Source organism: Chlamydotis macqueenii, chromosome 2, assembly GCF_036417535.1.
Source record: "Chlamydotis macqueenii isolate bChlMac1 chromosome 2, bChlMac1.mat, whole genome shotgun sequence".
NCBI classification, from domain to species: Eukaryota; Metazoa; Chordata; class Aves; order Otidiformes; family Otididae; genus Chlamydotis; species Chlamydotis macqueenii.
The window spans coordinates 20,721,779-20,747,963 of NC_141557.1; the positions used below are offsets into that span (position 1 = coordinate 20,721,779).

Genomic DNA, 26,185 nt, shown 5'->3' on the forward strand with positions numbered 1-26,185 from the left:
GAATATATATATATATAAATATATATAATATATGAGATATTTATATATTAAATTTAAAAAAGTTATTGTTATTGTAATGAAAGATTAACCCTAGCAAACAGATTAGGCATGCAATCAGATCCTGTCTTTAAGAAAGTCCGAAAAGTAGTTTTCTCTATTTGCAGAAATAGAGATTAGTAGTAGTGCCAAATCTAAATATTTATCTTGGTCAATGTAAAGATATTAAAACAGGCAGCTTAGTATAGTATGAAATTATGACACAACTTTTTCCTATTTCAGTGTCATGGAGTCCACCAGTTTTTAGATCAGAGGATTTCATATGCTTTTTAAGGAAAAGGGAATATTTTAGTAAGAAATAGGCTGGTGATGGTGATCAACAAGAAATTACTTTGGAGTGGGTAGTTTAAAATATAAAGAACCTTCTTTTTATATTTAATTGTTCATGACTAAATATATATGAGTAAATCCACTTTTGTACTGCTAGAATGCATTGCAGAGTAGGTAAGCATGACAGATAAAAGTGGTAAGAATAAAGTAAGAAAAGAGAACATGGATGAGTTAGAAGAACCACCTTAATCTCTGTTATATCTGATATAAATCTTTTTTTGGGGCTGTGTAGGAACACATCTCTAGGGTGGTAAGTTATAAAAAGAAACTGTCTATAAAACTACTGTAAGCTCATATGTAACAGTTTGTTATATAAAAGTGGGGAAGAAAAATATAAAAAAATTGCCAAGCAATAGATTTGATTGAATGGCATTTGATTAAAAACACAAACAATAAAATCGCATCCACATATTTTACAGGTGATAGAACTAAAATTTTGTTGAAAGATCTGCAATAAAGTAATAAATATAAGTAAATGTACACCAGAAATGTTATATTACACTCTGCAAAATAATTTCTCTGTTCTTCCTCTAGACTATGTAATAAAGTTTTTTGCAATGTGCTTTACTGTCATGGACAGAATAGAATTAAAGTCAAAAGCATTTGGGAAATAGCTTTCAGCTTGGTGTGTTAAAGCAATCAGAGGTCAAATGTAACCACAGACCAAAAGAAATCTTGAACAGCCTTTAGTAACTAACACAGGAGGAGGTTACACTAACCTTTTTCTTTGGACAAACACTGATTAAACGCAATCAGACCACTCACTGCATCCCAGCTAAGGGAATGACAGTGGACCACATTAACATCCCTGCAGGTGTCACAGAACGTGAGTATGACTTTGCAAACCAACAGAGCTTAAAAATTATAATGGCTAACAAGTTCGTAAAAGACAGTAAGTATTAATGGGCAGGGTATTAGTCCTGGGCAGGAACTGCATGTATAGGATGAGTAACCAGATATGCAGGGAGAAGAAAAATAGGGTTCTAATTTTATTCAGGGTTTGATGAGTGGAATTTAACTTCCTTATGCTCCAATTATAATAAGGGCTATAGGTTAAACTCCTTTAAGAGTTTACATATTTTTGTGAAAATAGGTACTCCTCTCAAACTCATTATGGCTTTAAAACTGGTCTTCATTAATTAGGGCCAAATCTTTAGGAGAAACTATCTAATTTTACACCTCGAGAAGCAAAAACTCTTCTCAAATTCTGAACTCCTGCTGCCAGACAGAGAGTATGAGCTTGTGAGTACTCTAGAATTTTTAAATTGATTGATTTAAAAATAATTTCTTCCAGCTCTTAACTCCTAGTGATGCTGTCTTTGTGTGCAAACCTGTTTGCTTATTCGTCCCCACTGTCTCCTGTCCCTTAACAGGTCTGGAGAATGTTATTCTCGCCTCCTTCCAGATCCTCCTTGAGAATTCCTTCTTCCATGATGTCTGTGTGACACTAAACAGCTGATAAAAGGGTAGACTTGGGCTGCTGAACAGCACCAATGTGTATTCATTTGAAAAGACATACAAAAATAAGGTTAACATCTAACATACATACACATAAATGTTAAAATGCATCCTATTCTTTCCATATACTGAAATTCTTTACAAAAATATAGAGTGAGAGCTGGCAAGACCTATGTATCGCTTAACTATTTTATCTTCCTCCCTTTCCTTCTCTCTCTCTAGTTTTATTGTGGTTTTAGCTTATCTGAATAGAACTTTTGCAGGTTGTTTTGTACTACACATACATAAGACGACTCTGGAGCTCACTGAGACCTCTACCATTCCTCAGATTCAAAGCTCCTGAAACCAGATACAGAAATATGAACTCATTAGTATCCTAATGCAAGCAACAATATTAAACTTTCTATTGGCAAAACTTTGCAAAGATATTTCATCACAATAACCTTTGATATGTCCTCCAATTGGAGTATTTTTAAAGCTTCTTATTGAAATAAGTCTTTTAAAGTGCTTTTCAAAGTAGTGCTCAGCAGGCAGGTGGTATTGTGCAATATGTGTAGTACAAGCTCACGTTACAAATGATTTGTCACTCTTAAAATAATAACTGAAGGAAAGTATCTTAGCAAGGCTAATAAAAACCTACCGAGTGAGTCTGCCTGAGAAATGCCATGTGTTGGTATGTTAGCAGCACTATACAAAACATGATTCTCTGATTAGTTGGACTGGGACACACCCTTTTTTGTGAGAAGATATTTATATTCTATAAATCAATATACAAGCCATAATTATAAACAGTAGGGCTTGGACTATGCTCTTTTTTCCTCATTTATTTGTCTGTACATGGCTACCTACTCCATAGTTTTCATACACTACTCAGTGCTTTGAGATTCTGCCAAATGTTCCTTAAAAAGTACCTTAAGAAAGGTGGAAACTAAACACTCTCTGGAGCAGAAGTTAAAAAAGAACAAAAAAAAAAAATTCAAGGTATTGAAGCATAATCCACAGATCACTTCTTGGAGGACATAGCTGTCATGTAACAGTAGTAGGGAGCAACAGCATTTACTGAAGCTGGTAAAATAGCTAAAGCCAGGCTATATAGAGCAAGACAATATAACTTCTCTTCCCATTTACATGTGATCTGATATGATTCAAAAACCAAAGTCTTTCAATGTCATTTTCCACCGATACCCTGAAAATCCTCTCATATCAAAAGCCACTGTTTATATATTCTTATATATCCATTTAGTAATACAACAGCTCTACTTACCTATGCTTCCTTTGTCTACATATTAGTGATGTTTAGAAAAATGCTGAAAATTTTATTTCTAGAAAAATACCCTTTTCCTTGTGTTCCCCACAGTTCATGCCTTGACCCAAATACTACCTTTGAATAACCACAGCAGTCAGCAGCACTGACAGCAGATACCTGACAGCAGAATTTCACACTCTTACATTGTTGTAAAAAATGCATATAAAGCATTAGGGAGTGGGGCAGACGAGGGAGAGGGAGGACAGAGTATGTTTAAGGGAGTTGAGTTAAACTGAATTGCTTGGATGCTGGAACAGGAGATTGGAGAAAACATGCACCTGCCATATATCTTATCCATTTCACTAAAATGATATTAAAAATCAGGCAATGCTGATATTCCCAGAATTAAAATAATAAATAAAAAGAACTTCCAGCTAAATTAATTATTATCCCACTACAGTCTTTATATAATGTGCTATTTACAGTGAAATACAAAAAGTATTTCATTCATACAAGTACTACAAAGACTATCTGTGATGCAGAACAGCTTTTACACTAGGCAAGGGTATGGAACCTGTAGTCAAAAATAATAGAGAATTTCCCCCACTTACCAGTGCAACAGGTGTTCAGTGCAAAACAAACTGTGTTCACTCCCTTTGATTTCAATGCATTTTCTCTAAGAAGCTCGTAACAAGAGTATTTTGTCACAGTCATTTTTCTAAGCTCTCATCAGCAGCACAACAGTTTAGGTGAAGGGAAAGCAGTGAGCTGGCTGCAAATTGGGGATGCAGAGGAATTGGCAAGTGTAGAGAAAGTGGAGAAGCTACAAAAATTTATTTTCCAACAAAATAACTCTCCACAAGCTGTGTAAACTTTTCTTACTAAAACAAATACTCTAAAACACAAAGATTTTACATTTCCAGTGAAACACTCACAGTAACATTTGCCTGTTTTTACTCTCCTGAAGTCTTAACAAAGAGCCAGCAGATTTATGCTTTCTCAATTACCTGGGTCAGTAACCTCCCTCATATTCCCTGACTGCAATTTGGATTTTTTAAATTAACAGACAGAATGAAGAAACAGAGTTGTTGGGCTTTTGAGTAACCTTTGTTTTCCTCAGTAGATTCTCACACTTCGCTGCCTAACGTGCACATGCACACATACGCCCATCCGCCACCCACCCACTCACGTACACACCTCTGTCATGTGCGCTCTATTATTCTGACAATTGAACAAAAATCAAGCTGTGTCCATTGCAGTTTTGTGACCTGTACAGAGAAGAATAATTTATAGTGGTAAGTTCATTATCTTTACCATAAATTTAAAATGCAAAATTGGATTTGCAAGGGCAGCAAAAGGTATAAGAGTTAGACCCTTTATCTCAAGAACTCATTCTTATTTACAGTAAGTATAAGCTTTCTGCTACAGAAGAAAAAGTATTTAGGTGAACACTGTTACAGATTTCCTAAATGAGGCTAGTTCCAGTTGCCAGTAATTCAAAAGCAAATCTGCTGACTTGGCATTAGGACTCTAAAACAGTGTGATCAAACTTAGATAGTAAGAAGGTGTCTGCAGAAATAACATTTATAAACGGTATATACAGTACACAGTACCAGTACATAGAAAATAGATTTCGACTTCATGATCCCCTGTGTGTAAGGCAAGACTGAATTCTGTCTTCAAATGGAGACCACCAGAGGTACAAGCAACAGATAGTGGCTCTTAAATCAATATGCAAGTCAAGTGCATACAAATTAAAAATCAGAGCAGACAAAAAGTTTTAGATTTTTTTATGTGCTGATTCTGGTTTGCTGAATACATGGGAAGTTATTAAACATCAAATGTACCTTTTTTAAAAAACACTAACAACACCTTGATGGCAACAGATATTGTTCAAGTGGCAGCTACCAAAAAACAGCTTGAAAAATGGCATAGTACAACATCAGAAACTCTGCAGTTGTACTACGCTAATTCATATAGCACTAACCGAAAAATAAGTATATGAATATTCTATTTCATGCTATTGCTATGCAAGCAACAGCAATACAAACCAGCATACAGAAGGATACCATATGTTCTGCAATGAAGAACGCAAAGATATTTTCAAGGGGCATTGTTACAAGACTTCAAAGAAACACAAGATTGCCGGCGGCAAAAGTTACTGACGGATGTAAACATCCCTGTTCCATTCTCCTGTGTCGTTACGTTTTTTCGATATCACTTCCCCATCCTTGTCACAATATTGGTCCCTCGATTTATGACGGCTACGCTGTTTGTTGCATTCATTGTGGTCCTGCTCGCGGTCCCTCTCCTTTGAGCGATGCCTTGATTCTCTATGTCTGTGATCACTGCTCCCATGGGACTCGTCTCTATGATTGTGATCCCTGTGAGAATCATAGTGGTCACCGTGCTCATGTGAGTAGTCCTCCTTTGGCTCTACGTAAGCCGAATCTCTGCTGTCTTGTGTTTCTGAGTCAAAAGTTTCTTGCCTAGAAAGGCCTCTAACACCACTGCGATGGTTGTGGTGTTGGCTTGAGGAAGAGCGATGCTGGGATTTCTTGATGGGTTCAACCCGTGCTTCCTCTTCAATTTGTGAACCGCTGCGTTCAGGGACTGAATGGTCATTCCTCTGGTCTCCTTGAGATCCCTGCTATCATAACCAGCAGTAAGTTCACGTACACAATGGACACATTTAAAAACCTTCCCCAATATCAAATTCAACTAGAAAGTATCATGAAACAAATAAAATTTAAGTACACAACAAGCCACTTTGAATCTAAACTAGAAAAAAATTGAGAATTCAACTTTTACTGAAAATTCAGTATTATAATACAAACAATTCTCTTCACTCTCATCAGAATGGAGAATGGCACTTGAGTGATTCTGTGACACTTTCTTGTCTCCTGTGATGTTTCTGACTATTCCAGTTAGTAATAATTGCCCACCACACTCCAGACAAAAAAGAGAGCATGCAGAAGCAGGACAAACTGCAGAAAAATTCAAGGATGTATCATGCCAGGGGAGGGCAGGTATTAGTTGAGAGTTTTCAGATGCCTTCTTCGAAACAGCCACTATGGGAAAGTGATTTTAGAGGGCTGAGGAGGTGGATTCCAGCAGAGAACCAAAGTACAAGACCTTGGCTCTTTTAGAGTAGCTTTTTTTTTTTTTTTTTTAAAGAAAAAAATACAGTTGAATCTGGTATGAATAAAGTTTGTATTATGATACTAATAGCATCACCGACCTTCTGGTTTCCTCAGCAATAATTCAATTTCTTCATCATAATGAAAAATTAAACTTTGACCTTATAATTTTAAGAGCTGAAGAATACAGATCATTGCCAAAGAAAGCAGAAGGAGAGTGATATTATCACCTAAAGAATTTCCTAACACACCACTACTATTAAAAGACTGAAATAAAAATTACCAGGTAATATCAAACCTACTCTTCACCAGCATAATGCTTTGAAATCACTGCAAAATGAACAAGTAGCATTATTTAACTCATTTGGGGGTTTCATTCTATTAACCTGCTTTTATTCCCAAACCACTGCCAAAGATTTTTCAAGCTTAATTGCAAAATTTTAAGAAATAGTTTGTGGTGAAATAGAATTATCCTTCTTACATGAGGTGAAGAACGTAAAGACAAAATCACCTCTATGGCACAAAATTAAAGTAGGCTTTAACAGAGTTATGCAGGCATTTGTTTGTGAGACTGTTCTGAATTTACTAAAGTTAGTCTAAAGCTTGTCTGCTACATTCAGAGTTGTCTAAAAATAAGGATTGCCTCCAGGGCAGCTCATGGATGTATCTTCTTTCAGTCATTCTAAGAGCTAGGGGAAGAAGGAAACTTTGTCCTTCAGCCAGAGATCCTGGCAGGTGGGTTTCCTAGCAACCAAAAAAGTAAATAGAGAGGAAACGGGACATGAACAAATCTGCATTTTATCAGAAACTTATAAAAAGCAACATATTTCAAATCAGCACTTCGATAAATTTAGCAAATCTTCATTTTCTTAGACAGCATTTTGTTCCGTAAACCTCCCAGCAACTAGCTGGGTTGCTCCATGTGTTCCTAATTTGAAACAAATGGTATAGATGAGAACAAGGTAACACAAATGGTGGTCAAGTTTCTTTTTTGTTCTTGCTTTTATGATTCTCAGGATGACTCTGATTTGCCAGAAAAGGAATGTAGTAATTGTAACCATGAATAGTTGTGTTCAAGGTGAACAGAAATGACTCAATGGAGGTGAATTATAAATGGAATCAAGTGAAAAGCTCAAGAGTCTAAAGCAATGCCTGCTTTGGATGTGTAAACACATTTTTATTAGTTTACAACCATGACTGTTTTTAAAGGCACATAAACTGCAGACACTCTTTAATTCTCATATGGTCAAATGCCATATATGTATGCACCTATATATTTAATTGTGACTAATAAAATCTGTCATTGCTGTGGTTTGAGAAGAAATGCAAAATTTGAACCTGCTTTGAACGGAATGCTACAGATGCATCTTCTCTGCTACGACGAGGACATGTGGAGAAGCACAATCAATAAATTTAGAACCAATACCTGCAATTTCAGAATAGTGTTAGGGCTACTGGGATTTATGGGCAAATTCATTGACAGTAACTTTCACTATATATTACAGGTACACTGAGCAGGTAATGTTTGAATCTGGATTAGCATCTGGCTTGTGGTTCATAACCAAATTAGGGCTCTGAATTGGATTAGATTCTGCAGTCCAGGAATTTTATGGCCCAATCTCGTAAGGTTTTTTGCCTAAAATGGAGAAAGTTTGGGATAAGCCGATTTCGTTATTCAGATTGTAATTTCAAAGAAGTAGGGGTCCTTGGAAAAAGTTTAAGCAGTGCTGGAAGAGGAGAGAGAGAAGTCTGTGTCCATACAGTCAATGTGGCTTGCTCTCTAATTCCATCCAGTGGTCCCTAACCGCCCACATCATATGCGTGTGAGGTTGCTCCAGTCTTCTTTTTGGAATTAGCCAACTATTTCCCTACAAGAGGGAAATGTTGTCATTTCCCTGAGAACAGTTGTCAGGACAGTTTGCTCCAAAGCTCTCCATCAGATAGACAGGAGGTGTACGGTCTTCACCGACTCAATTTCAAACAGTCCCAAGAGGCCTCACACCTTCAAGCACCTCGGGCCATGCAATGCACACAGTCAGCACCATGCTATAAAAATACCACTCTGGCAGCCAGCAACACAAACCTCTCGTTATAATGTACACCCAGGACTGAAAAACCACAAAAAACAATTACATCTCATGGCAAAGGGGTGCTGCATTGGACCCAAGGGAGAATGACTCAAATGCTTTGCAGTGCAGATGTGGGCCCTGCAGGCCAAATGGCTGGTGGCATGGTTTTTCTCTGCAGAGCAGTCCACAAAAATGGCACAGACATAGACTTTGAATTATCCAAATAGAGAGTCTTAACACTGCTGAGAAAACGGATTCAGCCATCAGGATTAGAAAACAAACCCACTCTATTCCAAGACAGTGACAGGCTCAGGTTTGAGATGTCAACTGCAAATGTATCACAGGAAAATAGGACAAAAGGAACATAGAAGTTCTATGTTCCAGAAGGGACCTCCGTTGCTTTGCACTTTCAGATTAGTAGACCTACAAACAAACTGTGAAACTGCAAATACATTCTAATTTTTAGTCCTTAAAATAAAAATATGTTAATTTGTAAGGAGATAGCGCAACATTCAGAAGAGTGTTATTACAACTCCGTATAGTTCCTCCAGAGATGTGGTTAATAAAATAAGTGAACTGTAAATCCACACCCAAAAGGCACAAAAAAAAAAACTTGAGCAAACTAATAAACATGTCTACAAAGCAAAGAAAGTTTATCTAGCAAGTCTGCACACAACAATACTGAATTTCATACTCAGAAATTCTTCCAGCTCAGAATTTTTTCAGGGTATTTCAGCTCTGAGGATAGAAAAAAAAAAAAGGCAGAAATGAGCTTTTTTTCCTGCAACTCTTTTGAAAGCAAGAGAAGGAGATACCCTGCAAGGTGGCTGAAGCAATTTTTCTTGTTAAAGAACCAACCTGTCAAGTCTGTGGTCTTCTAATGGGAAATAAACTCATTGAAACAAACAAACAAAAAAATGTTTTGCAAGACCATAAAAACATAAAGCAATTTTTTTGGCATTTTAATTTGTGTCCAAATACCTTTTTTTTAATTATTTTCTAGAAGGAGGCATTTTTCTTAGCCAAAGTTATGAACTCTAACTGACATAGATATGTAACTTACGGGCTTATATGGAACTTCGGCGTAAATATAGAGGTAGCAAGCCATTATTTGAGCTGGGCCAGATGTACTTTAAACCCCACTGTGATCTTGTCAGCCTCAAGGCACCAGTCAATATTTATAATGAAGTAGCATCTTTAAAGACCTCATTTCATGCCGTGCAGGATCTCCTTATGCTGAAAACCTTAACACAATTATACACAGCAAAAATTGAAGGGGAAAGGGAGGACACAATATGCCCAAAGCCAAGAGGCAGGACAGTGTGGAGGTTGGAATAAAGCCTGTTTTTCCCTGCTCGCTAGACAGTACCCTCACTGTTCACAACTTAACTGCCTCTCTAGGTCTTTCTGCACAATGTGCAGTGGAATTCAGGTTTTATGTAAGAGTTTGCCTTGAAGGAGGTATGTACTTTTCACAGCAATGGCCAATGAATAAAAGAACAAATGAAACAATGGAAGGGCCACTTTGACCTTGAAACTTCACTAACATAGTCAGTAATTTTCAACCTCTACAACTCTATAGCTTATAGGAGGATAGGAACAGATTCCCTCCAACATTTGTGGATCTGCTCTGTACATAACCCAACCTGTCATGCAGGGCCTTGGGAGCTGGGATTTGCCTATTAGCAATAGTGTGCCCATCAGTCAAGAGAGTTACCAGAGGCTGTAACGTGCATAGTATTAGCCCAGTTTTATTCCTCTGATTGGATTACATATGGCCAGCTATAAAAATGCTTGTGGCTGGTACACATACTGCTGGCACAGTGGTGTCCTGGGCACAATGAAATCTTAAGTATTCCACTTCACATCACCATATGTTTTCAGTCAGGCTAGCTTAGTCCTTGGAATCAAAACCAGCCCCATAGTCAATATGCAAACACATGCTACTGTGAATACAATAGCAGTAACAATTATGTGCCTGCATTTGCCTTTTATACTGAAAATGGTTGAAAGTCTACTGAAAGAGCTCTTACTCTATCAACAACAGTAAGACATATTCAGCATATTCTAGTATCAGACCACCACTGTGCTTTGGAAGAGGAAGAAGTTGATAGAAAAAAAAAGAAGAAATGGCATAAAAATTGTACCTGTAAATTAATATTTGAACCTGGGCTAATAGGAAGAGTGGCTGTTGCAAGTGTGCGAGTGAGAAGCTGGTTAGGAGGATTGCTGCTAGGTGGATGTGTGGCCTTCCAGTAGGCTTCCAGATAGTCAGCAAGGTGCTCACAAGCATCTTCAAGCTGGTTCTCATCAAGAATTACATCGAACATTTCCTGATAAAGAAAAGGTTTTAATGAGAATAATCACCAACTAAAGGGAGATCAGCTAGAGACATTGATGATCACACTTTCCACTCATCAAAAATGAACCACATTTCTAATACTTGTGTTAAGATATTTCACCATTTGGGTTTTTTAATGCAATTGATACAAAAACCAGCAATCATAACTAGCACTAATGTTTCACTTGCTAAAGCAAGTCTTCACGACTTCCACTTAGTAATACGCAAACAGTTAAAGAAGATAGGAAGAGGCAGCTTGAACAAATCTCAAAACTCAAATATCCAGAAAGAATGGTTAAATATTGAATTTTTTAGCTATTGGAACAAAATGGAGCAGCAAGACAAGAGATTTACTCCCCACATCTAGAATAAGAGAAAACTAAGACAAACTAAGACCATTAACTAGTAACAGTAACAAACACAAGTAATACAGATCATCCAGTTTCCAAGTGTTGCACAAATACTAGGTAAGAGATTAGTCACACCATCTACTTTTAGACATCTAAAGTTAGGAGGCAAGTTTCTTCTGTTCTCCTGCAGGCAGCTTTGAGAGCCTATGCTGGTCTCTAGGATTCTTCATTGACTTTCTTGGGACCTGAGGAGACCAGTCTCTTAACTGAGATGCTTGAACTTAAATGATGAAAACAGCTCCCACACTCAACTCCGTAACTACAGCAAATTCCCATATCTGCAACTGAACTGAATCTTCATCTTCTGGTCTCTTACCCATACTCTTGACAGTTGAGTATGCAGGTAATAATGCTTGCCATGTTTAAAACACAGCTGGGGCGTCATCATCTCCGCTTTATAGGTGGAAGTTGCTTCAGTGCACATCAACAGAACTGCAGAGGTCTCAGTCACACAGTATCCCAAAGCTTTTTACCAAAACTGTGACTAAAACGCCAGCAGTGATGGGCTGTGGTGACATACACCCAAGGGGAGCTACCCACACCACCGGCCTAACCTTAAACTGCCAGAGATAAAGCACAGTCACTAAGAGGGTTTATTTTTAGACCAATAACCTGGAAGAATTATCAAGTAAAACAAATGCTCAGCCTGTCTGAGTGATGAATGTGCTCAGCACACATCCTAATAACTCCTTGTGACTAGGACTGTTCTTCCCTGCACCCTTGTGCAGAGCCCAGAGACCTCGGGAGGCATTCTGCAAAAAAAGCAACAGTGAAATACGGCCAGAAGAGGGCAAACATTCCCAGAAATTACGTAATTAACCTCGTGCTTGAAAAGAAAGGCACCTTTCAAAGATGAGACATAAATTAACGGTAACTCACAGGAGGACACTGTGCCAGTTTATCAGCTGCCACCATCTGAACATTAAGGTGTTTGGCCTGAGATTTCCCTCGAGATTTTATTAACCTCTGTAAAACCTGTGAAAAATAAGACATTAATAAAAGTGAGCAGACTTAACATACACATATAACCACTTAAAATGTTTACATTTTTAACTTTCCACTTAGGCAGATTGAATTCTTCATTTGCTGGCTTCAGGAACATTTCTCATGCTGTTTACATCCAGAACAAGCTAATTTTCATTTACTTCCCAACATCTCCTTTCCTGTTACAAGCACTAAAAAGTTCCCCTCCTATTTGCCTCTGCTGCTTCTGGTTTTGTTTGTTTCTAAGTTGAAATTCTTTAATTGCTCCTGAGTTCTCTTCCCATAATTTATTCTTCTCTTTCAAATGCCTCTTCACAAGGTCTGTGCAGGTTTTTTTCACAGAATGAAAGAGCACATTACCAAGAGATGTTAAAGGATGTTAAAGTTTACCAATCAGTCTGGTATTTATTATGTGAAAATCCTTCTCTCATTTCTGTATTATTTTGATTTAAAAAACTGTTAGCATTACTTACATGATTGATACTAAAAGCACAATCCCAATTAAAAAAAAAAACAACATTGGAGCTACAGGATCTTTTCCAAAATGGGTTCTGGTAACACGAGAGCTAAGATGATGTTTTGATTAATAGTATTTCACCATCCAAAGGGAAGCAGTAAGAATATAGGTTTGAAATTTAATGAGGACATGTTCTTACCTACATTTAAGACCAAAAAAAAAAAGTGAAAAAAAAAAAAACAACAAAGAGACTGAAACAGCATGAATATCAGTAAAATATTTACCTTAGGAGAAGAAATCTTTACGTATACTATAATAGGAGCCAGAGAGGTTTTGCTTAGTTGAGCTGGGTGGTTGATGGTATCAGCATCAAGCACTACCAACTGCAGTGTTCTTGCTAATTCAAAAATCCGTTCAATTTCACTTTGAACTTCAGCTGCAGATAAGTAGAAAATTAGAGTTATGAAAACATTACAAGGTGATTAGTTTTAAGAAATATAAAAATGGGGCAGACTGGTGTGTTGCTCCTCCTCAGGCTGGCAGGATTTGTTAGCTGTGCATGTCCCTGGCATGCTAGGGAGACAAACACAACGTTAACGAGAGCATTTTGCCCCTGGTTTGTTGCCCTCGCAGGCAGCGCTGCCCACCTCTCTCACCTCCGCCGCTTCCTGCAAGCCCAGCCTGGAGACGTACTTTCTTACAAGACTCCAGCTCAGATATGTAAGAAAAAAAAGATGTAAGAATGCATGCTGCATCACATGGTAATCTTACTGTGCCATTAATTTCCTACCTGTAAATAATTTCAGCTTTAATCTTACGTAGTAATCAATTTGCTCAAACTGGAGTGCCCAAGATAGGCATTAAGATGTACCGTTCTGTCTGTATTAGCAGAAGCTCCTGTTTTTCCACTTATTTCAACTTATCAAACCTCTGGAAAACAGAGTTTCCTTCATATACTGTCCTCCTCAAACTTGATTACTATGTGTAAAGCACTTAAAAAAAAAGAATTCAATAATCCAAATAATGCTATGATATCCTCCTCACAACCCTAGGAGTTCTGGAAAGGTAATTTTCCCAGAAAAAATAATCTTGTCCTCTGGTACTCATGCTCCCAGCTGCTCAGCACTCTGCCTGATTGGCAGTAGTTTCCAGGACAAACCTCTCCAAGACAGATGGACTGAGTCCGCTTTTACAAGTGATGTAGAAACTGTCTCCATTCCCAAATGAAACAAACCTAAATCTTGTAATAGCAAAATCGTCCTTAAAATCGAGTCATGTTTTCCTGCTCACATCTTGCTATAGGCTGACTTCACAGAGAAATTACAGAAGTTGGATGATTTGTGCAAGTCTATAAAGTTACAGAGCCAGACAAGATTGTAATTCACATAGATTTCCCTTTAAAGGTTGTGCACATTCCATGAACCAAAATCAGATTAGATATCTAGCCTGTTCAAAGTAAATATTAGAAGATAACCAATAGAAACTTAAATGTCAAAAAGAGGTACCAAAAATGTATTTATCAGAGAGTTTCTTAAAATTATACTGTCAGCATTTTACCTCTTATGCTGGCACAAGCATTACGTTTGCTTGAAAACACAGGCTACCTGATCTGGCTAAAGAGTTGTCTACAGCAAATGGTCTCTTTCAAGAGGTGTGAAGAGATTGATTTTTGTTCTCTTAGAATAGCAACTGAAGAAATTAGGTAGCATGATAAGGCTGCAAAATTTCCAAGAGAGAGCAATACATCCCAGCTAGTCTCCATTTAGCTCAAAGTCTTTCAGTTCCAAATCAATAGGTGACTAATAGAATAATTTTATAAATGAAGTAAGATCTTAAATGGCTATCAGAAAATCTATATATGATGCTTTCTATTGGAGAAGGCTGACATTGTTTTGGATCTATTAGAAATCATCTCCATCTGTTTGTAGTTATCTCCAATTTTGGCTGAGTACCTGCCAATCAGTCTTTTACAGCAGAGAACATTGTGAGATGTGCACGGCGTGCTGGTACAGAAAGCATCGGTGTGTGCTTTCCTGCTTGTTGATAAAAGCACTGCAGCCCAGCTGCTGTCTGAATTAGGACCACATTTCTGAAGACAGAACTTCTGATGGTTCTTGGCGCATTCATGATTGTATTTGGTGCAACTTTGTTACATAGAGATATTGTTGGAATGACTGAATACCATTGTCTCAGTGATTTAGCAGAAGATAGTCAATAGTCTATCCCTAATTTAAGTCCAAATCACATCTAGAATAAACATATCAGAGATAATTTGTCATACTGTTCTGATGATGAGTTTGGATTGCTTTCCTGCAATTTCAAACCAGGCTCAACACTTCAGTCAGTTTAACAATATCAGTTAATGCATTATTTTAAGACCATTCCAGACTGCTAAAAACGCTCGTTCAAGACAGTATGTAAGCAGCAAAATCTGTCTTTTTGCTAGTGTATCATAATTTTGACTGGGGAAGTGGTATTTGCCACACTGCTGGAAGCACTTTTCTGCCAGTATAGAATATATCTCTGTGAACCAGATTTCCTGCTATAGTTTTTGAAACAACCCTTTGCCAGGGCAGAGTATGCCTCAGACTATCTTCTATCGAGAAACACACCCAGGGCAATAATTGCAGGTAACTGTAGTCTTATGAACCAATAGCTTTCACCTCAGTCTAAAGATGGAGAGATAGCTTTTCCATCAATTAAAAAAGTGTTTCAGTATTTTTTTGTCTTAACTTGGGTATAGGAGAAAAGTTAAAGGAACTATATGCTTAGCTGATGAACTATGTTGTGTGTCTACCTCTCCAGTCAAGAAAAGATGGGAAAAAAAGCCACAGAGATTGCTAAAGACGTCCTGATCTCCTGTCCCTTAGAGTACTTCTTCAGCTTCTGGAAAATCCTGCACTTTGCTTGAAATCTTCCTTATATTCTAACTTTTTACTACACATAAGATTGTTGCAATTACTTAAATAATAGTAGCTTCTCTTATTAGTTGACAAAGGCTTTATCTACTGCTGCAGCTTTGGTTTTCATCTTTATTTAACAACATCCCTCAAAAACCAAATTCTAAACCTTTAAAGATTCTTTCCCCACAAGACACTCAACACAAATTTTCTCTCAGACTTTTGACCAAAGTAAGCAAAGAACCCTAAATGTCATGTGAGGATAGTAACACAAAAGTCACTGGTACGTAATATCGGGAGCTGAGAACAATGACAGTGTGGTATCTTCAAAGCAGCTCAGTAATAGCTTAGCAATCTTCCTGCCTCCATTAATATAATCTATTTATAATAATGTCCCTTCTGGTATACTGGAGAGGCATAACAGTGAGGCTGTAACAGTTAACTCCAATAAATTGTATTTGCCAATCATAATAAGAAGCATAAACATAATTAGATCTACTGTGACAATCATCATGAAATGATCAGCTACAACACTCAAAACCAAAAATAAGCTATCAGATTTTAAAGTGACCCTTATAATCTATTTGATATGGCCTCCTTGGTAATCAGAAAGGGAACATATTTTAAATGACAAGAGCACTCAACTATTTATTCCGTACAATAGAGGATCAAGTCTAAGAAACAAAAAACACACATCTCCTAGCCAACTTTAAATATTGCATATTTAAACTTACCCACATACATTAATTCCAAATATATTTACTGTACCCTGAAATGAATACAAATTCAGTGCAAGCAGAGCACAAGTAAATGTCTGCATTATGGGGCAAACAAATATTCTTTACACCAGTTGGATCAGAAGTGAATTTCATGCAAAAATTTTTAACAGTTCATTACAATAATCTCACCTAAAGTAAAGGCAAAAGCACAGCAACACTGCATTCCATTTATGTCAGTTCATAATAACAAGATGAAGTATGCTGGAATTTAGGGTCACTTATACAATGCCATGGTAAAAGAACATGTCTACTCTACACAGTTGGAGAAACACAACCCTCCTTCAGACTTGGGCAGAAAGCATCCATAGCAGCCAGGAGTCACTGGGACACCCAACTTGACAGAGCAGTGCCCACATCAGCACTATGTTTTAAGAAGACCCTGATGAGATGGCAGTTTGGAGATGGGGACGTGATGCAAAATGGCTATGCTTCTGGCCTGCAAAGGCCAAATTAGAAACCACAAAATATTGCTTATACACAGCAAGGAGGTTTTGGTATTCAGCAGGAACAGTGAAGTTCACATACTGTCAACTGAATACAGTATGACTTCAATACCCTATTCAATTTGACCTTGTTTACTTCTCTTGGGTATTGGTGGCATCATTTTGCTCACAGACACAAATTTGTAAATTATTACTTAGACTGCAACACCCACAGAAACAAACTGTTCTCTTTTTCTAAACAGAGCTCCTGATACTACAGACATACAGCACGAAAAGAACATACATATGTCAATGCATGTCGTCTAAAAACAATTAGCAACACCTTGCACAAACAGCTTTCAAATATAAAGAGAACAGACATTGGTAGTCATGATTTTTCTTATGCTAATTCTTTTGTGCAAACATACTTCAAAATAATTAATCACTAAATGCCATTAACATAATTTAAGAAATGAGAAGTTTAAGGCAGCCTCAGGAATTCCAAAACAAAGGCAAAAGAAACAAATGTATCCCTAGTGTCTTAAAAGTAAATGCTAAGTATTGCACCAAAAAAAAACCAGCTGAGAAATGGATAAAGGCCATATGTGAAATCCAAGAAAATGAAAAAAGAAAAACAAAAAGGAAGTGATGACTGTTGAGTTGTGCCCACACACCTCTTGATTAAGAAGTAAATAATGAACTTGACTGACAGAATTCAAATTTAAAATTTTAATTTGTGAGCGTGTGTGTGTATACACATGCTTATGTTGTGGATAAAAATCACCAAAGTGTCTACAGTAGGTGTTGCACTAACTAGAAGGCAGGTACTTGGCCACAGCAGGCTATCCCAGACCACATTAGATGCCTGTGCTTGCTGTATAAAGTGGAGAGACCAAAATGCTACCAAGGGTGATCCAGAAAGCTACACAGTGCGTGAACAGTCCGGAGCAAGCCAGTAAGAACGCCACATATATGTAAGTGCCTGGCCTCTTTCTTCTCATCTTCCTCTTTCCTCCATGCAAGCACCTAGGTTGGGTAGGAAGGGAGCTGACAGCTGGACGACAGCTGGTTCCATCCGTTCCCCGGCCAGGCACGTTCAGCCCTGTGGTCTCCAGGCAGAATGAGGCGTTCCACCCCACAGCAGTGGCAATGCTGGGGAGTAGAAGCCTCTCTGTCTCCCCTCCAGTGGGACCCGCAAAGAAGGAAAGAGTCTTGGAGGGGAACATAAGTAAGAGAAGATGAATACTCTAGCTTAGTCCTCAGGCAATGAGCCAGAAGATACTGGATTGCAGGTGTTTTAATCAAATTTCTAACATAAATGTGATTTTGTGAATATACTTACATTTTCCTGGTCTCAACCCAAACCTCTAGCCACTAGCTTGTTACATAAAAAGGGGAGGGTGGGAGTGGGAGGATGACAATATTTTCCAGGGAAAGTGGCTGCATGTGTTACTCATGCCTAACAGATGGGGCTCCTGCGAGGGATAAGGCAGAAAGGAGGGGAGCGTGTCTGCTGCTCTGCCTGGCGCTCCCATCTGGGCTCCGCTGAAGGAGAGCTGTGGGGTGAGGTGCTGCAGGAAAACAGGGTTTTCCTCTTCCTGCCTGCAGAGGCTCAGTTTAGAGAGAATTCAGGCGGCCTTGAAGGCACACACACGTCCAAGTGGTGTTCACAGATAAAATGCGATGTTTGGAAACCTCAACATAACCAAGATCTATTTATAATGGATTAACATCTCCTGAAATACAATACTGTAATTATGTGAAAATATAAAACAGATAGTGTCATTTAAAAATACTAAATAGCACATGAAAATGTCTACATCCTCCTCTATTTCTCCGGGCTAGCAAAACGATAGCATTCATGGAATGATGCTTCTTATGCCAAGTTTAAACTGGAAGTAAATTTTAACAGCCTATGAATGGAAAAGCTTGAACTCGGTGGATTGCAGCAGAAACACGAGTGGATGAGCACTGCACAGGGCAGAGCTGCACTGAGATGACTGCACCAGGTAGATCTGCAGCCGCTCCAGAAGATGCCATGCAGCAGCACAGCACTGCTCCCATCATTAAGCTTCCCCACACTCTGTTAGAGAGTAATTGGGATAGCAAGACTGGGCAAAGAAGCAGTCTAACATTTATTTTGCCCAGGGGACCAAGCAAGTGTCTCCGCATAGTTCAGAATGGATATCATCATGTCAGGCTGGCACTAACTCGGCTATTTCTGCACCATGCCTCATTACTCAATGCAGTGCTATAGGCTTTAACAGCTCTGGTCCATACATAGCCACTAAGTAAGTATTCCCCAGGTCTGTTGTTTTATTTGGAACAAATATAAATAAAAATGCTCAGCCTTTCTCACAGACAGGATGTGGAACCACTCCATCGCTGGCTATTCAACTCCTCCTGCTGATGGTGTACCACTTGCAAAATATTTGCGCATTCACTGAGTGGGAGAGATACTGACTCTGTAGCCTGACGCTTAGAGTGGGAGGCAAAACACGTGGATTCCAGTTCTTTCTCCAGGGAAAGTTTAATTATTATGCGGAGTGCATAAGACTCAGCAGGACCGACTGACAACCATCATAAAGGTGATCATATCCCTGTCATGGGCAATGGAAATTAAAAGCTCATGCCTTTGTTAGCAGAGAACAGAAATTAACCCAGACTTCTTTGCATTCTGGTTAAACAACCCAAACCCTTAGTCTTGGATAAAATGAGAACACAGACACCAACTTTTTATCAGTTCCATGAGCCTAGGAGAAAGGAAAAATAGAGTATCAATTCAGCCTACAGGTGTGAATAGTGTTATGGCAAGGAAACTCTATTCTTAAGCAAACAGCTAACTTGCTAAAAATATTTCATTCACCTATCCAAGTATCTTAGTTATTATACAGATGTCCAAAACCTTAAAAATTATTCTCAGATACTGCTATATTGCTTTGTCTCTAGCACGTTTTGTTTCAATATAGTTATCAATCATACATATTTCAGTGCAGTACCATGAGGAAATATAGTGACATGTGGCTGAGAGCTATCTCTAATTTACAGAAATCAATAATTATTTCCCCTCATCCCCATATATCCTTTGAAAACAATCAGGAAATGTAATTAAAATACTTTGCCAATATTGTATACAAAAATTATTTGTAAGTTAGAATACTGGAAAGTTACTACCAAACTTCTAATGCAGAACTACCTGGAGAATTCATTAGACAGGCTCTGACCTTAGATGTTAACAAAATCAAGGCTGACCCAGCAGGGTAAAAGAGCATTTTGAGACATGTGAGGCTAAATTATAACAGGTTCAGGATCTTCATGCTACTCTTCCCCTATCTGTGTGCAAAAAGAAGTGTAACCACATCCTCATGATAACCCAAAAGCTCTTGGCTGCTATATTACAGCATTCTGGTTCAAAGCAGCTTCAGGTTCAGCAGATTCCTTTTCCATATCTGAGGATTTAATGCCTGGACGTGAGAGTTCTAGACATTTGTCCCAGCTATCTTGAAGAAAAAATTATAAAGGGACAATCAGGATTCTCCATAACACACTGAACCATCTTTTTTCTTCTCTTTGAACTATATTAGATCCTTGAGAATTTGGAATGGAAATACACTCTTGGTTAAATCCAAATTTCCATGGCCTCTGTAAATAGGGAAGGATTTTTATGAGGCTTAGCTAGCACTCTTTTATTTTTAATTTATAGTTGGGGAAGCATTTAATTGAAACTTATCATATACAACAACCATCATTAAATTACCAAACATGGAGAATACATAATAACATTATCATATATATGCATATAATGTGTATACATATATAAAATAAATTGTTACCATCTTTTCAACCATGCAACTGGCTTTTCACACAGATATCAAGAAAATAAAAATAGAAGGCTGAAATTTGCACTGATCATCCACTACTATTTCTTCAAGCATTTATGCTTCATTTTCAGCAAACAAAACTGGGATATCAACCTAATGATGTGAATGGGAGCTCTATATATTTTCTAGAGACAACTTTCCAAAGGTAGGCACTCAATTGCCTGTGCAATTTGGGTGCATGTAATGCCTGACGGGTTACTGCATATGCACACAGAAAGCAAATAAACAGATTCCCAGCCTGCAATCATTTTACCATATACATGACAACGTATTTTACATCAGCATCCAACATCTGTGTTACAATATGCATATGAGGTGTACACACCTTAGAAATTCACAGTGGAAAAATCTAATATTTAGCACTTACTTGGTAATCTCATTTTTAGAATTAGTTGAAAATAAGTAAGGAAATCCAGCAAGATTTTCTAAAAGAAATAGTTAGCAACACAGTAGAGGATTGGCTTTTGTCTATCAGTGAGCCAGTTACGAGAAACACAGGGTGGTTCGGTGAGAGGTACAATAAAGCACTGAACACAAAACAGCAGGAAAAATAATTTGCAAGCTTGTATACATACCCAAAACATCTGGAAAGGGAGAGCATTAATGAAGCAAAGAATGGAAAAAGCCAAGACAATCAGGTTCTTGTACAAAGCATACAGCATGAGGTAAGGTTATAACAAGTGTAACATACACAGAAACAACAAGAAAAAGGTTTGGGTCCTTTTCATGAAGAAATGCTGCAAAAGCACAAAGCTGGTTCTGCAGTTTCTGCAAATGGCACATGTACATATGGAAATTTAACTAACCCAATTGGGACTGATTTTCAGGTGAATGAGATTTAACCTTATACTGCACCTTCTTGGAGAGAAAAGTCTTTTCAAAATTACAGATTTCTTCTAGGCTTTTAAAGAAATTAATCAATTGCCCTTTCCTTGAATTTAGTTCTAGCATTTCACGTATAAACATGTAACAGTATTGACAAGCAAACATTTCTCTTTATATACAAAACAAGCTTTCACATAGGAGAGGAATAAGACTGCACTGTCCTCCTAAATCTTTATGAGACAGACATTATTTGATAAAATTCTTGGATACGTTCATTTTACAATAGAATATTCAGAGGTTTCCAATGAGTCAAATCCCAAGTCTATTTGTAACCTTTACAGGAGAAAACTTTCAGTCGATAGGTGTCTGTAGCATTAAGCCCATTGGGATTTCCCTAAAATCCTGTGAATTCAGCTCCTCATGGCAATTCCTACTCCTGATTATCACATTGTCTATGCCTCCTTGAAATTAATTCTGGTTTATCTGTTAAATCAGCTTCAAATAGTGGTGCTCATGCCACTGTTTACTGTACTGTGCACAATTACGAACAATATGCACAATATGGCAAACCAATTTTGGGTGATAAGGTAAGAGCTGTTCTCAGAAAAAGGTTAATTTATTTCCTAGGAAAAAAAGTATTTGGTATTAATATATCAAGCACATTACCTTTGTACTATATTAACTCATTGCTAGAACACTTATTAAAATAATACTTAGATAAAAAACAACAATATATTTGCAAAAGTCTAAGAAATAGCCTTCTCTGCTGCAGTTACAGCTGCTGCTCACAAAGGGGAGTGTAACTGAGGGATAGATCAGTCGCCTGACTGCCTAGCTGCATGAGGTCCCACTGCACAGGGGTGGGTGTGTAAAGGAATCGCTTCCCATCGGACCTGGAAGGTGGGGAGGGATTTGGATTAACATAAAGAAACTCTGGGAAGCTATATTTGCTATAGTAAAAAGCCACAAATTTAGTGTTTGCTGAAATTCTGTTCTTTTATTTGCAGTGGTTTGGAGAAAAGGCCCTATTGTTCTTATTTTATACAAGGTAAAATGTAGGTAGAGAAATAATTCACTTCCCAGGACCTGAGTCCCAAAATGTAAGACTTATCTATGACTGAAACTTGGATTAGAAAAGAATATTATTTGGCTGCAAAGCTAATACAAATAAAGTAGGAAATGCTAAGATAGCTTTCTTAAATCAAACCTTTTGTGGTATTATAAGATAGCATGCTCAGTAACATATAGTAAAGTTGTTTCTGTAGGGCTGCTGTCTGAATCAGTACACAACTCCACACACTGTCAACTGATAAGCCGCTATTGAATCATTTACTTTCTCTTCATTGTCAAATACGTGTTTCACATCTCATGTAGAGAGCACACTGGTCTAATCTTTCTCTGAAAACACAATGAATAAATTGTTTGTGGGCTATTTCATAGCACTTTCTGCGGTAGTATTTCACCAATGCAATAAAATGATTTTTCACTTTGAAACACCCTGATTAGGTGAGAAGCTGGAACCGTTTGTATTTTTCAGATAGAAAACTGCATCACAAAGAATAATCACAAGTTATCACTAATTTGGGGGAGGGGTTCAATTTCAGAAATGCAGTGTCTGATTCTTCAGAGTAACTACCATAGTAAAAATTACATTCAAACTAGAAAAATGGAAGCTACCCTAAAGGAAACTGATTTCTGGAGATTCTTTCTTCCAAAATGGAATGCAACCTTGAAGTTTCTTTTAGAAGTCAGTACTAAGACTCAGGACATGCCTGCTGCTGCTCTGTACTGTCAGTACATGATATCAGTACTGATCTGAAAGAAGGGAAAAATTCTTTGATAAGCTGGGAATGAAACGAATAGCTCCCCAGATAAATGCCTGCAAAGAGGAGAACCTAAAATGAGAGGACTTCTGGGGAATGAGGAGCCATAAGCCTGGTATTTCACAGGGTACCCAATGGTAGCTCCAGCAGTCCATAATGTACTGCCTGGTTTCCATCTGCATTTTCCAAATTGGTGCATTTACCATACAATGTGTTGATTTTGGTGACAAATATTCTTGTTCAACAGGTTCAAAATGTGAATCTCCATTTCAGACAGAATACTTAATACTTCTACAAATCATGCTTGAAGCATGCAGAAAACACTGGGGAAAAAAAATAGCCATCTTTATAAAGCTTGTAAATAATTAGTTCAATACTATATAGAAACTCAGTACCAGAGGCAGCAGAATCCACTATTGCATTGGGTTCTTCAGTTAATTCAGTAAAAAGAGATTCTCCCTTTCCACCCCTCAGCACTGCACCTCACCTCTGACTCAGTGAGCCAGGAGCGCTGGTGGTGGGGCAGGAGGCAGCGTGGAGGGCCCCGTCAGGAAGGGCAGCAAGGAGATGCTCCTCCTCTCTGTGCCATCATCCTCCGCTGGCATCAACCCCAGCTGAAGGCATGGGCAGTCACCATGCTGCAGGCACGGCATGCTCTGCACTACCTTGGTGAGCTTTACAGGGTGCCGTCTCTGACACTGAGACCTCAGTGGTGCCAAGGGGCTACTTTTTGGCCCTGGCTTGACTGTGCAAGCCACTGTGATTCAGAAGAGAGGCTCACGGCACATCATGCTGCAGTGCTGTAGCTTACAGGCTACTGGGTCATAGGCAGCAGACACCCTTCTCCCACTGAGGCTATCCCTTTTTTTCCAAAAAAAGAACCATCATCTGCTGAACCAACAGAAACAGACCAGTGCTCAGTACGCTTAAGACTGAAAATCAGATCCCTGTTCCAAACCAGGTACAGAAGAAGCTAGACTCTGCATGTGCTACATCCCAAATATGTGTTTTAATTACTGGGGTATGAGCTCTTGGAGGGTAGAAGATGTGTCATGAAGGAGTTTTCTCTTTATGATCAGGAACTCGATCTTGGGTACAAAAAAATCTTTCCTGTTAAAACTGATTGATTTACCATCACAAAAAGTTTTGGTCAAATCACTGTTTCTTTTCCTGCTCCCCCCAAATTGAAATTGAAAATGCCCTGTTTTGCTTCCTGAAGTTTCTTCATTTGCCTTCCTGAGGTTTCTTGCCTCATACACTGTACACATTTCATAGCAAGCAAAACAGAAATTCACTGAGCAATTACAATTCCCCACCATGAGTCTGTACATTTTTCAAAAGTAACTAAGGCTGGAGGACTAGTGGAAAAGTAGTCTGCAAACATGTAATGAAAGACTGAATCACAGCATACATAACCTGAAAGGTACTAAGAAGTTGCGCCGTTAACTTTCTTACTACTACTTCCTAACCTTTATTTAGCACAACTTGAGTTTGTAAGCCTAATAATATTCTTTTAATAGCATGTTTTGTTGACTTACAGCAAATTCATCACATAAACTAAACAATAAAAAATCCACTATATGGTGTGATATTGCCACTCACTACTTGAGACAATTAAATACTCACAGCAGTGCTATGTTGTCATCTTCTTTGTGAAACACTGCTAGAAGAGGCCACCTACCAGCAGCCTACAATGTTATTTTCCCATTCTGACTCTATTTCTACCTTGAGGTACACTGCAAGTGAACAGGCTGTAACTCTCCTTGTACTTACTTTCTTTTGCACAAGGTTTTTCCCATCACCTTACACAAGCAGTTACCTTTTCTGACTCCAGGTTGTTTAATCCTATCTCAGTTTTCCTCCCAACCCACTGCTACAATAACATCGTTTGCCTCCCTGACTTCCTTCCAGGCTGGTTTTTGTCCTCCCATGGTTTACCCCACATCTAGAGCACAGACCCTGGAGGTACTTCATCAGCGGGTTCAACTATCTCAGCTCCTACTACAAAACTCCAACCTTTTCCATAATAGCTTTTCACTACTTGCATTTCTTCCTTAGCTCAGCCACCAGCTCCTCCAGTTGAACATCTTTAAACAACTTTTTACTCCACATTCCATGCTGCAGAGCAAAATAGGGATTGAAAGCTGAAAAATGAGCACCTTCCCACTTCAGATCTGTTGGCTGCCCCAGTCCAATCTGCTGGGAGCAGGTTCTGCCAGCATCATTGCTGGACCTCACCCAGGGAGAGCTGAGTCTTCTAAGGAATTCAGATGCAAAGCTTGGCATGTATTAACAACAGCTTCTAATAATTTGGTCAAGTTTCTCATTATTTTCATTTTAAAAGCCTAGAAACATGTAACTGAGATACCATCCAATTCACTACCAATTTTCAAAACACTTTAATACAGGTAAAATTAATTTTTGCCCTAACTTCATTGTTAAAACGACCTCGGTGCTCTAAGTAATATTTCTCAAGATAATTCAAAATTATTTTTTAAGTGAGTTAATTTTTAGAACAATTATAAGCAACTGAAAACCTGATACATATCAGGAAATCTTAGGTAATAATAATAGGCCTGTTACAAAATCTAGAGAGACATATCTACTTATCCCCATATTTACATAATCACTGTCATCTTTTGGGTGTCTGAGGTTCTGTTAGAACTTCCATTTTAAATACCTCTAACCAAAAAAATACACTGACCCAAAGAAAATATGTTGATGTTCTTAAGGGTAAGGTTCTCCATGAGATAAAGGTGTACACAATGGGGCTGCATTTCTTTTTTAATAGATTTTTTTTTCCTGTTTAAATTTTTGTGAAAGTTGTTTTACATATATGAAAATATTTCAGTATGAGGAATAGATTATATGGTTTTCACTGCTGCATATATTTGTGCAGTATTGCACAAAATTGCACATGCTTTCATGTTCATGTTGGGAAATTAATCACCATGGTTCCGTTTGTTCTACCACTTGCTGACCTCCATCTTTATTATCAATTTTCAGTTCTATTCAAAACAAATGACACTTTATCTTTTCACTAGAATATTAAACAGACTTTGG

General features: G+C 38.0%; 1 protein-coding gene across 5 annotated transcripts in view; it reads right to left on the minus strand.

The window, feature by feature from the left end:
• Positions 1–2,654: 2,654 nt before the first annotated feature.
• Positions 2,655–26,185, minus strand: part of CACNB2 (calcium voltage-gated channel auxiliary subunit beta 2) — a 254,465-nt gene continuing 230,934 nt past the window's right edge. For 3 of the 5 annotated variants that reach the window (XM_086742187.1, XM_086742192.1, XM_086742190.1), the window contains 4 exons: positions 12,777–12,928; positions 11,931–12,026; positions 10,448–10,633; positions 2,655–5,741 (listed from right to left, as the gene is read on the minus strand). In XM_086742187.1, the coding sequence (XP_086598313.1) occupies positions 5,250–5,741; positions 10,448–10,633; positions 11,931–12,026; positions 12,777–12,928 (926 nt within the window). In that variant the 3' untranslated portion in view covers positions 2,655–5,249. The remainder of the gene's footprint in view (positions 5,742–10,447; positions 10,634–11,930; positions 12,027–12,776; positions 12,929–26,185) is intronic. The other 2 variants (XM_086742188.1, XM_086742191.1) reach the window with 1 other exon arrangement.